We start from the raw sequence: 17139 nt of genomic DNA, 5'->3' as shown, positions 1-17139 counted from the left end.
AAAACATGTCATTCAAATATATTAGCACACAACATCATTTGCCCTTGACCTCAAATACATCAGTAGAGAGTGCAATCATTGCCGCCTATCCCAGGCTCTCCTAAATCTGGCTACATTGCCACCAAGCACTCACACTGAAGTTTAAAATAGCTAGCCATCATAATTGCACTGCTGCCATTACTCAAGCTTTTGAATATGAAATTAACCTGCACATGTATTTTTGTAAATGATTATGCAATTACGGTTGCTTATGAAGGAGGGTGAATACATGAATTAATAACAGTCAGAACAGTGAAAGTTTCGCTGTGTTAATTGCGACAAATTATGTTCCATTTTTTTGTTTTGTTGCACACTCATTTTTAAGTGCAAATTACATTCATGAAGACATGGTCATGGTCTGTACGGGAAATCTCCCTGGCTCCATGCTGCCACCCTCCCCCTTTCACATCACCTACCATGGGACAGCAAGGGGAGTGTGAGTGGGGACTAGTGTGGGTGGGTTTAAAAAGGAAGTCATGAATTACCTGTCGGGTGGTGATTTGCCCCGCAGTCTTGAATCCCCCCTGACAGCTGCACTCTGAGACACTGTATGGGTCGGAGCTAGTCGATGAGCACTTGGAGAGTGAGTCACAGCCCACCACAAACGTGTTGTCCAAGGGGAGCTCCTGGATCACATGGTGTTTCTTTGGGGCCACTGGAGTCTCCGGTTTAATTTGAAATGTAGGCTGAGGGGAAGCAGACTTGTAATGCTTGGCTAAATCTGGGCTGTCGGGTTTGAATGTGGTGGGCGTGGTGGCCCAGTTGTACTTCCCCATGGTTTGCTCCTCTAACTCCACAGGGAGATCCAGTGTACCATTAACATGCTCATGGGTGGGGTCGTCAGGCTTGGATTCATCTATGGTCACAAAGTTCAAGAGGAGGCTCTTGGGGGATCGCTTCTTTCTCTTCTTCTTCTTCTTGATCTGACGGTTGTCTTGGTTGGGTGACACCCACTCGCCACTCTGCTTGCCCTTCTGTACCACCTTGTGTCTGGGTGTCTGTCGGCAGCGCACCAAGGCAGTCACAAATATCACCAAGATGACAGTCATGGTCCCTGCTATGATTGCTATGACAACAATCACATATCCGTTGGCTTGAGGTGTTACCTCACTGTCCCCTATGTTACGATCCAAGGGAGTCTCCATACTTTTTCGCAGCTGCTCTTGGATAAAGGTAGCATTTGACACAGTGTCATTGACAAACAAATGAATAAGTGCGATAGCATGTAATGACTCAGGCTGGCCTAGATCTTTAACTTTGACTACCAGCCTATGCAGCCCCTGATCAGCTGTCACAATTTTCTCCTGTAGTGTTATGTTACCCGTTGTTTTGTCAATGGCAAAGAGACCTCGAGGGGAGACCCTAGATGTGATGATGATGCTGCTGATAATGCTGTACTGCAGCTCAGCATTCATACCTGTGTCATTGTCAATGGCAAACACTCTGGTGACCACAGCTCCAGGGGTGGTGGTGGTTCGCACTAGGTCATATGAATAATTGGAGGATGGGAGGACGAACACAGGGCGATTGTCATTCACATCGACTACATTGATAGTGACCTTGGCGTAGGAGGAGCTTGGAGGTTGCCCTCCATCAACTGCCTTTACCATAAATGTGTAGGAGCTTTGCTGCTCCCTATCAAATGTGATATTTGGTTTGATCACACCGGTTTGGGGGTCGATGATGAAATTATCCTTCCCATTCAAAACGGACAGGGTTATAATGGCATTATCTCCCGCATCTGCATCCGTCACTGTGATTAAGCCCACAGTTCCATAGAGAGGCAGGTTCTCAGGCACATAGAAGTTGTACTCAGGGTGTGTGAAAGCTGGGCTGTTGTCATTAAGGTCCTGGACGATTAGCCTGACAGTGACATTGCTCTGCAGGGACGTGGAGCCATTGTCCCTCGCTATGACAGTGAATGAGTACCTTTCCTGCTTCTCTCTGTCCAGTCGCTTGCCAACGGAGAGAATTCCTGACCGTCTGTCTATGTTAAACCCGTCAGGCGCATCAGGGCCAAGAGTATAAATAATCTCAGCATTATGTCCGCTGTCTCCGTCAGTGGCGCTGATTTTTATTAACTGTGTAGAGGGGTCATTGTTCTCCGGTATAGAAAGTTGGATTTCCGGCTGGGGGAAGATGGGTGCATTGTCGTTCTCATCCTTGATTTTAATTAAAACCATAGCTGAAGTGTTCAAAGGAGGCGTTCCCCTATCCGAGGCCACTATCTTAATTGCATATTCTCGAGTCGTTTCATAATCTAGGGGGGCAGCTGTCTCTAGTAAGAATTGATCATTAAAGACAGGCTTCAACCGAAAAGGAACATCATGGTCAGTGTAGCAAGCTACTTTGCCATAAAGATCTGCATCCTTGTCAGTAACAGTGATGAGGGCTATTTTGGTGTTGAGAGGTGCATTCTCAGACAGCAGAACAGTCCCATTAACCAGGTTGATAATGTAGCGAGTGTCTATGGAGGGAACATTGTCATTTACATCTGTTACATTAACAATCACTGTGGCTCTGGAGGGGGTGGAGCTGCCATCACTGGCAAGGACGATGAGTTTGTGAACAGGAGTTACCTCCCTGTCCAGTGGCTGCTTCACAGTGATCAGTCCCGTAGAGCTGTCGATGGAAAAGTGACGTTTGGTTGAGGCAGAGATCTGGTTGCTAAAGGCAAAGTGGATCTGTGCGTTGGAACCCAGGTCTGCATCCGAGGCGTGAAGCTGAGCAACTGATGTCCCCATGGGGGCATTCTCTGGCACTGAGACCTCCAGCTCACTGTCCTTGAAGACGGGACGATTGTCGTTGACATCGGAGATGGTGACTTGGAGGATGGCAGTGCTGGACTTGGGAGGGTTGCCGCCATCCTCTACCTTTATCTTCATGACAAATGTGTCCTTTTGCTCACGATCCAGGTTCTGCTGAACAATAAGCTGCGGCCACTTGTCACCTTCAGGAGTCTCTATGATGTCTAAGCCAAACTCGCTGACACTCTGCAAAGAAAAGACAACATTTTGAGTTACATTTATTCATACTCATAATATTCATATGTCAATACCACATGCAACATTTTACCAACAAAAGTTTTGATTGTTGTTTAGATTTTTTTTTATAACAAAGAAAAGTGCAGATTTCTGTAGTGATGTATTATGTATTCTGAAGCATTCTTCCTCCTGTTTTTGTTCTTGTATCACAGATTTGTCAATTGTCTTAGAAAGCCGAACAGCTTGTCAAGGTTTTTCTTTAGGTTACACAGGTTCATTTGTAACCTTTCTTGGGATCAGGCTTTTATGCAGAGATGAATGTCAAGAGCAAATTAAACGGCCCAGGACATTTTTAAACAAGGCAGCTGGTTCTTGGCTCTGCTCTGCTCTTCTCAGTTGGGCACCCGTTAATCAAAAGCGTTTTCAAACATGCTAATCATCAGCTTGTTTTACTTTTTCTCTACCTTTCCTACTTACACTATACAATACTTTATTAGTCCTTTTACAAATGTGCCCATTTATCGTAGCAGTCAAGTCCCTCAATCCCTCCGAGCAGCTACTGCTTGAAGGGATTCATTTACCTCTTTAGCCTCCTCATTCTGTTTTTTTCTGCCTTCACTAAAATGAGATTTCACTCTACCTTCCTATCTTGTGTCGAGTTAGAATAGAGCAGGAAGCCTTGGAACATTTCAACTTTATAATGGGAGAGAGAAAGCAGGAAATGGAGACACAACAATGAGCTCCCATTTTAAATACACTGCAAGACCAGATCACCACAGATTAAGAGAAGGGAGTGAAAAACCCTGCATATTAGAAAGGGTTTTTACACAAGAAGGGCTAAATCTAGGCAAATGTAAAGCCAGAGGAAAATAAAAACAAATGCATAAGTAATCCCTATGAGAAACCGGAGAAACTGGCACTGGCTGTTAAGAGTAATTGCCTTCCACCTACAAAACTTACACTAATATTTACAATTTCAGATGGGGTATGGTATGGTTCCATAAATGTTTTCAAATTAGATGAGAGAGGAAGGAAAGGAAGGATGAGAGCGAGACAGAAAAGGAAAGGAAGAGAGAGCAGGGGGAGAAAATAAGAAGAAGATCAAGCCCATGAATGAGCTGCATGCACATTATGAAACAAAGAAGCCCTTTGAAGCTCTTTCAGTCAGAAGCAGTTTCATGGTAAAACAAGAAAAAGCATTCTCTTTAAAGAGATAAGCTTCATGCTGCACATAATGTTGGAAGAGATTACTCTGTCTAGGCACAGCTATCAAATGAGATTAAGATATATACATTATCCTCGTTCAAGGAAGGAACATTTAAACCAAATTGTGAGCACAAGAATCCTCACTAGGTTTTAAAATCTAGAACCATCCTCATGCCAGCATAGTATTGTAGCCGACACAAGGAAACGTGCAGCTGCAGCATGTAAATTATTATCTACTCTGAAAAACTGCTTGCAGAGGGAATGTTGTCAACATATCAGTGATTGACAGAACTACTTAAACCAGCGAACGCTGCAGCAATGATCTTTCAGACCTTATTTTGTGATCCTTCTGGCAAGCAAGAGTCATAGGAATAAGCAGACATGGTATATATTGTAAAATATGTGTTGAAAATGTACAGTAGAGAAACTGCCATATGGATGAACTGTGCTGAATCTTTATGCACATTGCAGAACTATTTCTGTCATAACAGAAAGGTCCAAGACAACATTCTGTGGGCTCCATTGCTAAGCACTACTCTATCCGCACAGAGCTCCTCAATCCCCAGTTGTTTGAATAGTTCACAGATTTGGCACAGTAGCTGAGTATCTGCACACTGATATTTGGCAAAGACTGATTTAATAGTAGAATGTTGAGTTAGGATGCGTCAAAGGGAATGCTGTACAATGATTAATGAGCTAGCATTTCCTCTATGCTTTTGTCTTGGTTTCACACAATTTTACAACTGACAAGGCAGCACTCAGCGCATTTCAATAAGTTGAAGGGAGCTATCTCTCAGGCTGTGCATCCTCCTGAATGCAGAATTAGTCTGGTGGATTGTGATAAGATCTAGGGCAGGCTAAGAAAAGGCCAAATACTTGCATGAATCACTCAGTGGAAACCATAAGGCTTAGCGAGAAGGACAATGCTCTCTTAATAACTAGGTGTGAACATTATTATGTGCCTCACACTTCTGCCACACATATAATGTACAGGTCCATGTCTTCTTGAACTTTGATGACTTGCCATTCATTCCTCATTAAAGGTCCCTGCAGTGATCAGAGAAGTATCAGGGCACTGTATTTGTGGGATGTGTGCGGTTAACAATCTAATCAGAGTTGGCTAATTCAAATGAAAATCATTGAGGGATACTGACAGAAGCAGAAGTGGCTGATGATGAGGGAAGGATGACTCTGAACCCCTTTTTGCAGACAGCGCCTCAGATTATCAGTGGATGCATCTTTCAGTCAAGTTGATAACCTTATTAAAACTAAGAGGAGACTGAGATTGGGCTGTGAATATATCAGGAGGACTCTAGTCACGGTGATGCCCATGGATAGGGCTAACTGGGGAGAGCTATTCATCACAAGCTATAGCACCTCTTTATAATGCTGATAAAAACTCACCCTTTTTCTCTCTCTCTCTCTCTCTCTCTCTCTCTCTCTCTCTCTCTCTCTCTCTCTCATTCCTCCCTCATTCTTTCTCTCCATTACTCATCCACTTTTGCCCCTGGCCATCATCTCATGCATATAATTAAGACAAAAGAAGCTGGGAATTGTTTGTCTCTTTTTGTCAACCCCTAGAAGAGGATAATGTGTCAAAATAGGATGCTAATGAAAACTGGAAATGCTTGACAGTGAGCTATCTGCCCAAAACCCATATTCACTGCCTATAGGCAGCATGCAATACATTAATCACATTTTTCTTGCTACTTGGGAATGGAGCTTGAATAAATTTTGCATCTTCAAATGCAAAGTTAGAATCAGTTAAGGAATAAAATTATTCAAGCTCCGACTTGGAGTACCAGCAAAAATACCACTCCAACTCAAAAACCTATATTTTCATTTTTATCTATTTTATTATGTTTGTATACTTCAGAAATGTTTCAAGGAAAAAGCTAGGTAAGTGGCAAAAGGTTAAGTCTAAGAGCCCTCCAGATTGCCCAACCAAAATACAGACACCCACTCTGTCATCCACTTTAAGTGAGGTATACCCCAGCCAGCAGTAGAACATGGATCTACATGAAATGACTTGAACAAGATGCCCACCTTAAATGTGTCTGAAGATGCTGACTTAGATGCAATTTTGATTAATATAGTGTGTGATGTTGGTGACTCATACACCAATGGAATAAGTAAAGGGGCCAATGTTTGTGTACAGCCAAAATCCTGAGCAAACCCAACAGCAGTATCTTCTTTAGTCTTGAGTATTTATCCGTGTTGGTCTCTTAGTTATACGTAAAGTGATCAAATCTGCTTTCATGGGAGATCTTCCTCCATCCATGCATGTGATTGCTTTCTCTGACCTTGAGTATTTCTTAGGACGCCTTCTCTGCAGTTCAGGTGACGTAGCACACCACTGCACTACACTGATGGAAGAGTTTCACTAAAGGGGTGATTACCATTACCATTATGTGTGATGCTGGAGCACTGTGTTGGATGAAATTACCCATTGTCCCTCTTAGCTTTGGAAAAGTACAAAGTTAGACTACTATGTTTCTTTCATTTGTTCTTTTGACAATCCAGGCATGCTACATGTGAAGTGGTGGACCATTGAGTGTTGGCTCATTGTGCAACACAATGGTAGTAATTCCTGCACCATGCTATGCACAACACAAGGAAATTGGGCAAACTATCATTCTGAGGGAGCTTCTGAGACAAATCTCACAGGACCATACAAAGATAGTCCATGGGTGGCTTAGTGGGCCAAGAGCTATTCTAGGAAATGCTTGCACATTCTTTGCCCACTAAACCCTTGGCTTTACTGCACTTCTGAAATAAAAGATGCCAAAGGATGCCATGTTTCTGGCTCCTTTAATACTTGTTCCTGTGTTTTACTCCTATGGAACCTGGAACACAAGGAAATTAATCTTGAGTACAATGAGACTATAATGAGAAGAACTGAATCAGGGTCTCAGTGCTGAGGATGCTCTAACAGGAAATTCCTGCAAAAGAGAATACAACCACAGTCTAGGCGAGGGTTTTCGAATGTGTTATATTGTGAAAAGGGCAAAGAAAATGATTGCAGATGATCTTCATAATAAGCAGAACATTTGGTTGGTGATTTTCCAGGCATGAACAATTCAGGACATTGCGCTGCAGAGGCCTTGGCAGTGAGACTCTTTAAAAATGCAAATTGGTATTCAAGGCAGACACGGACAGCAACGATTCTGTTCATTCCAACCCAGTGTTAACTTCATCTGAGGCTCCAAGATGGACTTGTCATTCCTGTCTCGCATCATGCCCTCAAAATCCACTAACCCTTTATTTATTAGTGCTTGCATCTCCCTCTTTGATTACACTTAATTTGTAAGAGCTCATGTCATCTCCAATGTCTATCCACAAAGCATAGTCTAGAGTGTTGTCTAGACAATAAATGAAGAATGCATGATATTATCCTACATTTCTAGATGTAGGGCTGACTCCATTAGGCAACAGAGACTATTGCACTGCCGTTAAATAAAGCATCAATTAGATTATACTTTTTTTTTCATAGTTCTGCATGAGACACCTATTAACATAATACAGTACACATTTCTGAAATCAACTATGTTCAGCACATGTAACATGTTGCTGGAAATTGGACATGCAGAAAATTCTGTGTGTGCACTACTGCGTGTTCTCTGATAAGAAAGAAAACTTCTTCTTTATAGCCTTCTCTCATTATGAAATAAAGCATATTGAAATATTAATGGCTGGTATAAAACATTGTAAGCTTCATGACATATTCCACTTTATGAAAAAGTAGGTCATTTTCAACACATCAAAATTAATTTCCTATATGGATGTAAACTACAGCACTACAGCTCTAGCAATATAGCAAGTTTAGAGGAGAAGCTATAATGCAGAATCGGAATCATATTGCATGAAAACCATATGGGAGGAAAAATCTGCAGAAAGCAAATATCATAAGGACTCACTGATTTAAAAAAGTCAACCAATCAGACCTTATGTAGACAGGTATATGCCTATGCTGCAGGCATAGCAGTGTGTCAGAGATCCATTAGTAATATGTGTGCGGACTAGTGTTGGGCAAGTGACTCAGGAAATGTTACCCTTTACTTATTACTCCTTAAAAAATAAATTATATTACTTTACTTATTACTTAGTATCAAAAGTAATTAGTTAAGTTACTCGTTACATTACTATATTACTGCCCCCCCCCCCCAAAACGCTTAACCTTCCAGCTCCTTTAAAGCTCATACTACTTTATTAGAACAATAATTAACCTTACAGGAGGTATCAGCATTCAGCCAAACTGTAGAACTGCAAGCATTCTGCATTCAGGCTGTTACTGTATGTTATGAAGACTATAGCACATTCAAATAGGCCTATTAAGTTTTTTTGTCGAATTTCACATAGAATTACATTATGAAAAGGACCCGGCGACGCAGATTCCCATCACCATAGTAACTCGCTCTGCCTGCATGCACAAGGCGAGAAAGAAGAGGGACGCTGCTCTGCTCACAGTGACATGTTGGATGGCATCAGTGTTCCCACTCGGATCAAAGCCTCTATATAATGACAATACTTCCAGTTGTTGAAATTATTCCTCTCTCTGTCATCGTTAAGATTTTGGCTAGTAGCCGACGTGACGTGACCTGCCCTGGCCCTGACCTGCCACACGTTAAATTATGCCAAGTGTAATTGTTTCTCCAAGATATTGTAGATTGCTACAGTGGTCTTTGGTTTATCAAATATAATCGTAAGCCTATTTGTTCTACTAAAAGCTTTTTATTCTATTAAGTCCATAAAGCAACCAGTAATGTGAAGACTGTACAGTAACATGAGGCTTCAGGCCTGTATCTTTCACTATCAATATCTTTCACTCATTCACTATTGATCTAAATGAATTTATACAAGATGGCTGAGATGGATGATATTGCAGCAATACAGCAATGGCCTCTATCAACTTCAGTTAGAAATTCAGCTTCAGGTACCAGCAAATATAAAAAACAAAGATATATAGGAGTCATGATTGGCATGTGTAGAAGTCCTGGTGTTAGACAGACAAAATCATCATTCATAAATGAACCAAATGGACATTCAGCATTTAGCTTCATATATATACACAAAACGTTTTTTTTACTGACTGTGATTAAAAAAAAATGTTTTCTTTTATAGATGGGTTTAGAAAATTATTAATACTTCTTTTTATCAAAATTAAGATAACTAAGGCCACCCTGTCACATACAAACAAAATACATATTCATTTTCTCTTTCTATGTGAAAGATGAAACAGGAGTGAGCCTCACCTTGACCAGTTCATAATGTTGAATCCCATTGATCCCTACATCAGGGTCAAATGCTGAGGGCACCGGGTATCGGGTGTTGATGGCTGTGTTCTCCGGGATGGATATGTTTATTACAGTGGACTGGAAAAGGGGTGCGTTGTCATTGACATCCTCGATCAGGAAGCGGATCTTGACCAATCGGAAGATCTCATCCGGCAGCACGGCCACCTCAATCTCATAGTAGCAGCGTTTCTCAGCGAAGACCCCTGAGCACAGCTTCTCCCGGTCGATTCTGTGATTGGTGGTAAAGATCTCCCCTGTGTTGGCCTCCACCCTCACCAAAGGCACGTCACCTGTCTTGTACACAGGCTTGAACTGCAGTGGTGAGGATAGCCTGATGTTGGGGTCCAGGTTGAGGTCCAGGTCCTTGCGCAGGTTCCCTATGCGGACGTTCTCTGGCTGCTCCTCCTTTACCGTGTAGTCCCTCTCCTGGGCCCGGCATAGCAAGACCACACAGGTGAGCAAGACCACCAGCACATGAGCCTGACTTATTAAGTCCATACTCAAGGGTGGATGGAAGCTTCACTTCTACAGCAGCAATTCTGCCACAATAGAGACAAGATAGAGAGGGAAAAAAGAAGAGAGAAAGACAGAACACACGTCAGTGCACAAATTACATGGCATTCAAGTTCTGCTGCAATTAGTACTATTTTCCCTCACGAAGAGTTTTCAACTTGACCTATTCATCCTAACTAGTTATGAGCCCACATCCTTCGCAAGTCTTTGAGAGCAAATTAACGGTGGTTTTACACAATTAACCTTTGATGACATCCATTGAGCAAGCGAACACGTAAAGGTTAGTAGTTCACGTATTCCATCAATCCTTTTCATGGCTGTAATGAACCATTTCATATTTGTACTGAGAAGTATGAAAGCAGTCGATTTCAGTGTCACAACAACATTGTTTGCCTTGAAAGCTTGTTCTCAAACTACTGTGCATGAAAAAAAGGGGTGCAGAAAAAAACTTGAACTCGTATCTGAGTCAATGTGAATCAATATGGTGCAGCGGTGTCTTCATAAACTGCACCTTACATCCAGACTTCAGCTGATGTGGAGGCAGCAGAACTGAGACTAAAACATCGGTGCTTCTATGCACACACACACACACACACACACACACACACACACACAAAAGCACACACGCACACACAAACACGCATGTACGCACACAAACACTCGCACACACGCATGCACACACACACACACATACATGCACACACACACACACACACACACACACACACACACACACACACACACGTAGTGGTACCGCTTGACAGCAGCAATAATGGAAAACCTCATTTGCTCTGAATGTAAACAATTGAGCTCTGAAATATTTCATGAACACCCATGTGTGTAAACATACACAGTATGATAAGAGCACTGTTTAGAGTATCTGCTGTGGAAGGAGACAACAATGTGAAATTATTTATTGTGGGAGGCGCCATCAGTCAAATTAGTGAAATTTAATCTTAACCTGATGAATGTGTTTTCTCCAACATCAAATTTGAACAGCATTCAGTTTACGGTTTGTGCTGAATGATGCCTATGATAAAACACCTTTACAGAAAATGTGGTGCAGATGGGTTTACCATCACTGAACATTATTCATTAATACATTTTCTTGTGTTCTTGTATGTGTTGGTTACCACTTTATTTGATGCTGTTGTTCTACAAAATCTTTAACTGTTTTATATGTGCACATGCTAGCCAAAGGGCATGAACCCCATTTGCCAAAACCCAAGTAGGTCATTGGAAGATGATGGAGTCATACTCTGCAATTCCTTCCCTGTCAGTATATGCTAGCATGAAATATTGACGGCTTTCCACCAGTTAATTAGTAGCATATTTAGTAAGTTATTAGGGGAGTTACTCCCTGTGGTTTGCTAGCTCACATTTGGACTTATTTATGTAGATATCTTTAATAAATGAAATTCCATAATTTCCACCACAATCACACTGGTCTTTAAATGCATGGCTACACAGGCTTTAATTGGCTTTTGACATTACAGTGGTGGTAATGGAGTGTAATTACCAAAGTATATCCATGTTGGGTTTTTCAGTAGAACAAAATGACATTACTGGTCTTTAGATTGTTTTAAGTCATGACGCGTCAATGCTCAGCTATGTTTACTTCTCATAATAATCCTGGCTCCCCATGTGTATTCCAGCCCAATATATTTAACGGCTAATATAATTTCATGGCCCCTATCCCACTGTGTATTTAGATTCACTAACCCCCCATATAGTTTATCAACTATATGATTTCCCTCAGGATATTGGTTTGTATTCATAAGGCAGCTGCCTTGAAATCAAACATCCATTTCCGTCAAAATATGGCAAAAAGTGTATGACAGCCATCACAGAAACAACGTACAGCTGGTGCTGAAAATGCTCACATACCAGCAATAACAAGGAACCACAAATAGCTCTTTGGGAGCCGTAATAGTTTCTACTTTATGAAATTTCCATCCATTTACATGAGTCCAACAATATCCTGTAGAAAAGGTACGACTACCTAAACTGCACTACAGGGGTCCTCTAAATTGGCCAGGCAACAGCGTTCATAGGCATTGAAGCTCTCGGCCTACAGACAAAGGGGAATTGATTAAAAATAAGAATTTAATTAAGCTGGTTTTGAATCAGCAACAATTGCAAGGCATTAAAGACAGCCTGTAAAGACAGATTTCTTCTCACACATTTTATAAAGTAGTCACATGAGACTCATTAAAGAACAGTTGGACAGGAAAAAACATGGCTGACATTGATCAGTGTGAGGGTTATTCATTCTACACATATAGCACAGGCAGTGTTGTACTGTCATGTCAAAATATTGATGAGATATATCCCATTAGCAACTGTGACACACTTTACTTTGAAGTGTATGTCATCTTTCTGAGAGTGAGCACCAATTGCTTTACTGTGATGATCGCCAGGCAGTCCAAGGCTGAGCTCGCACAACGCATAATGAAGTTTAAATTACATCCTTAAATGGGATGTGATTCGGTGAAGTGTAAAAAAAGAAAGAAAAGATCAAAGCATGATCTAGATTTCCTCTCCCTTGTAAGTGACAATAATGTTCCGCAGGATGAAGTGGTGTAGTATGTTTTTGACTCAGAGTACATGCAGTAGTACAAATGTAGCAACAAAAAAGATACCCCTAGAATTGCTAATGTCATGTTAAGAAACCACATTTTATTACTATAGGAGATCTACATGTATACACTAGATGTATCTAAATGCTAAAATGATGTTAGGTATTTTAAAGACAAGAGGCACAAGTTGCCCTTCATCACTTTACGGCCAAACGTGTTTAGTCCTCTTATTCTTGTAACTTAATGCAGGTACATTTTTCTTAGCGATGAGTTTCACTTGTCACAACTCTTTATAAGTCTGTCCATGAGGATATCCTAGGTGAGAGAAGGAATTGTGCTGGAGGGGAAAAAAGTAAGAGGGAGGGAGAAAGAAATCCTAGGTGTCAGTCAGAGTGTCTCCTTTGCTTACATTTCACTAGTCTCCTGAAATGCTATTTTGAGCCCCAGACAGCAGGTTGAATCCAGTAGGCAAACTCAAGCCTCCCTCTTGGGAGATACAGAGTGAAGAGGAGCAGGCCAGCCCAGGATCACTTTACACAACAAAGTGATGGACAGGCCTTCCTGGAGTTTGCATCAGCTGAAGGTAGCAGTGAGAGGGGAGACATACAGCTTCTGTCACCCTCTACCTTCACCCCTAAATATACCCTATACTGGAAACTTTCAGTGTAGTTAATCTGAGGCTGGGAACCAAGACATATGGCCCTTTAACTGTCAAAGGCAGGTTTTCACCACTGTTGTATCTATCAATATTGCCTTTGGATCCAAAGAGATTTTCAAAAGAGGGCATTGGTAGAAGTAATACTTTTGATTGTCTTGGGCTTTTCTCTTTTAACCGCTTTAAGGATCGCTGAAAGCCTGACAGACCAGGTTTCTGTCAAGATCAATCAGTTCTTTTTCAGTCCACATAGCCAGAACAATTCTCTTTACACAGTGGAGGAATAAATGTTGTTTTCTCTTGGGAAACTTCAACACTGAATATATTATATTAAGCCATGCTGAAAAGTGAGAAAGTGCGAGAAAATTATGCTCGACATAAACGGCCACATTGACAATGTTAAGAGTAGATTTAATACTGACAAAAGATTGATATTGTAGTTGAAGATCAAATTTCACTGGGATTTGCACATTACACTATCTCGTATCAATGAAACGGGAAATAGATGATATATCAAAATTCTGACATAATTTGTGGCACAATGTTTGCATAAAGTCTGGCAATGCTGTTAAGCTGCATAACCCAGTGGCTTTTCACATTTCAATCAGTTTCTTAATTCTTAGATAAAGTTGGATTATAAACATTTGTACTTCTTGGATAATAAAATGGTCGCTAGGTAACATTTCTTACCCTCCTGCATTAGCAAAATGGCGTACTAATTTACAACGTTGTAATCATGGACCTCAAGAGGGCAGTCCATACATGCAAGTGTAATCCTAATGCTAAATGAGATTTTCCGGTGTAGCTTAACGTCATCTTTAATGTTAAATTTGACTTTAACATCCATTATTTTTAATGAAAATATGACTAAATTCTAAATTATAGACAAGTAAATAAATTGTCAGAGAAACCATGCAATTAAATGAAACTAATTAAAAAATGAATGTAACTTTAGTCTGAAACCATGTATATTATGAATAATTGCTAAAAGTAATCATTTAAATAATAGTGAAAAAAAAAAACATATTGGAAAACATTTTCATATATTTCAGTGTGGTCATATGTCAGGTCAAATTTGTGCTGTACACAATATCACGGGTTCTGAAATAGGCAAATTCAATGTGGGTAGTCATTTAATATATGATCCTTGATGGGAAGTACACTTCAACTACTACATGGCGAATATTAGAAAGCTATTCAGGAGATCTAAAACTAAAGATGGCCTTAAATGATGGACACTCTTAACTGACTGAGTTTTTATATGTGACTGTGGAGGCAGAAAGTTTAAAGGAGCTTGATTGTGAACAACCAAACATAGGCCTACACTGTGAGATAAAAACTAAAAGCAAAAACGATATTGACACCTAGGAAGCATCTCTGAGACTACAAGTCAGTTACTCTATGAACTCTTTATAACACATACAGTTTCCTAACCCCCAAGTCAATATTTAGCTGAATTTATCAGAGGCATTCAAAACAACTGGATATATGGTTGTAACACATACAGTATATTAGGATCAATTGCTCTGTACTACCTACTGGTGAATTTGAAATGTGGATGTGCATGAGCAGATGGTTTTATTGCGATTTTCAAATCAAATACTTAGCCTGCTTCCATTTACTCACTGGCTCTTCTTTTAATATAAATACCTCAGCCTACAGCCCAAATATGCTGCTCACCTTGGGAAGGTTCATATTACCATTTGATTTAATTCTCCAGCAAATACTGAGTTCAGTATAGGCCTTATGGGACTCTTTAAAAAAAAAACAGGCCCAATAATAATCTATTGCATATTGAGGTATACCATATTTGGAAGCCAAACAACCAACTGTGGCGGTTAATCTTCAGGGCAACGGGGAATTACATCATGACTATTTCAACTATTCGTAATAGAAAACAATGAAATATTTATATATTATTTTCCTAGAGTCTGAGCGTGAACAGACTGAGAGCCCCTGGCCTGAGGTGATGGTCTGTGACAGTTGAACCGCTTGACCAGGAGCGCGCTGGTACCGCGCACCCACGCACCGAGCTAAGCGGCCAGGCTGCTGAGAAATCTGCACTGACAAGTCTCTGCAGTTGGATGCTCTTAGAAAGTAGGCCTATAGATCTATCTAGCGATCAGTGTTGAGCAAGACTAAATAACGTCCGTAGTCGTGACCAATCCCGCGCGGTACACATTCGTAATGCGATATCTCAGGTTAGATTCTCCACGACGCACCATGTCCGTGGATAATTTCTATTTACATCAGGTGCGCGGGGAAGCCTGTTATATCTTTGGAACAGCTCTAGGAAAACCCACGGAACATCAAAATGACCCACAATCGCAACACACTGATTTGTCCAAGTGCCTTGTAGACTATTACTACATTTTCGCCCAGCTTATGTTGCTCTCAAGTGATTGTAAATATAGCGCAGGTCTTTGCCGGTATTGAGACATCAATTTTATTTTATATGGACCACATAAATTAGACTGTTGGGCGCTAGCGTCTCTGAATGCGCTCCGGGTACAGACCAGTCATGTGCATACGTAGCCTATGCTCAGAGACCACTTAAGTAAAATACATTTTGATCTCAAAAGTAAAGTGATGATTAAGAGCAAAGCTTACCTTTTCCGCTCGAATAGGATGAAAAATCAGCCGTGAGTACCGTGGCGAGACATCACTGATTTACAAAAAAAGAAGTGCCATGAATTAAACTGAAGTGGGGGAAAGGATCCTCATCAGAAGCGGCAGCAAAACGCAATGCAAGTAGAAAAAAATGTTATCCACTACAAAAACTTATCCATGCGCTAGAAAAGCGGTGGTCCTCATGTGCAGGAGAAAAACAAAATCATGCACAGCAATCAACTTTGTTCGAAAAGGACGCTGTAATTCCTCTTCAGGAGTCTTGGGCTCGCAATCCCACGGCCGGAGATACGCATACGATCCAAGCTCGTTTTACATTAACTTTGTATCCCTAGCCTACGTTTGCCTTGAAATTCCTACTTACCAGCTTAAAATCGTTGGCACCAAACTTACACGTGTGCGTTAAAGGCTTCTTGACCCGCGCGTAAAACGTCAATCCATGAGCGCGAAAAAAGGACTTTTGATGAAATACTGAAAGCTTAAACCTTATTTATTTTATAACCACTTGTTTTGACTGATTCGAGGTTGTACACGCTCCCCAAAAACTCTCGAAGGAGGGATGCAGAGAGCGCATCGCCCCCCAATGGAGTTGGATCAAAGTGTGCCTCAGTGCAGCATCACTTACAGGAGCCGCGATAGGCGGTTCACCGTATCTGTCTGCTAAGCTGTAGATGTCTCAGTAGTATTGTATGAACTCAGTTCCTCAAAACTGCCCACCTCTCTCCCTCTCGCTCTTCCTCCGACTGACATCATGGCGGAAGGAGGAGCCAACCGCAGATTTAAGAGCCCCGGCCCGGTCCTCTTAAAGCCGCACTGCGTTGGAGAGATGCTTGCACTGAGATGTAGGTGGATGGCTAGGTTTGTGTGGACCACAGATGCCTTTGCTGTTTGCAGCAGCCACAGTGCTCCAGAAATCCGCCTGAAAGCAAGAGGGGGGCACTGTTCACTTTTATATGGAGCTTTGTTTCTGCTTTTCATTTCTGCTTTTCATTTCAATTAGGTGTAGACTACTGTATCATCGCCACCTCTGAATAATGATGAGGTTCAAATTCTTTTCAGACATTTCCAAGAGTGACAACAGGCCATGGCAGAGCTCTTATCAGAGATGAGAAAAGAAATTAGTCTGATAATGGATTTGTTCACAGTTTCCATAGTTTCCATGTATAAAATGGTGTTGAATAATCACAGTTCATTGTATTACCATGACGAGTTGAACACTTGAAATGCAAGAAATGATAAAA

General features: G+C 41.2%; 1 protein-coding gene across 2 annotated transcripts in view; it reads right to left on the bottom strand.

The window, feature by feature from the left end:
• pcdh11 (protocadherin 11) overlaps positions 1-16254 on the bottom strand; it is a 129290-nt gene extending 113036 nt beyond the window's left edge. For both annotated transcript variants that reach the window (XM_078260523.1, XM_078260524.1), the window contains exons 1-3: positions 15881-16254; positions 9482-10062; positions 525-3032 (exon numbers count right to left, since the gene is read on the bottom strand). In XM_078260523.1, the coding sequence (XP_078116649.1) occupies positions 525-3032; positions 9482-10021 (3048 nt within the window). In that variant the 5' untranslated portion in view covers positions 10022-10062; positions 15881-16254. The remainder of the gene's footprint in view (positions 1-524; positions 3033-9481; positions 10063-15880) is intronic.
• Between the last annotated feature and the right edge of the window lie 885 nt (positions 16255-17139).

Source organism: Sander vitreus, chromosome 10 (genome assembly GCF_031162955.1).
Source record: "Sander vitreus isolate 19-12246 chromosome 10, sanVit1, whole genome shotgun sequence".
NCBI lineage: Eukaryota > Metazoa > Chordata > Actinopteri > Perciformes > Percidae > Sander > Sander vitreus.
This window is presented reverse-complemented; position numbering and strand designations above follow the sequence as displayed.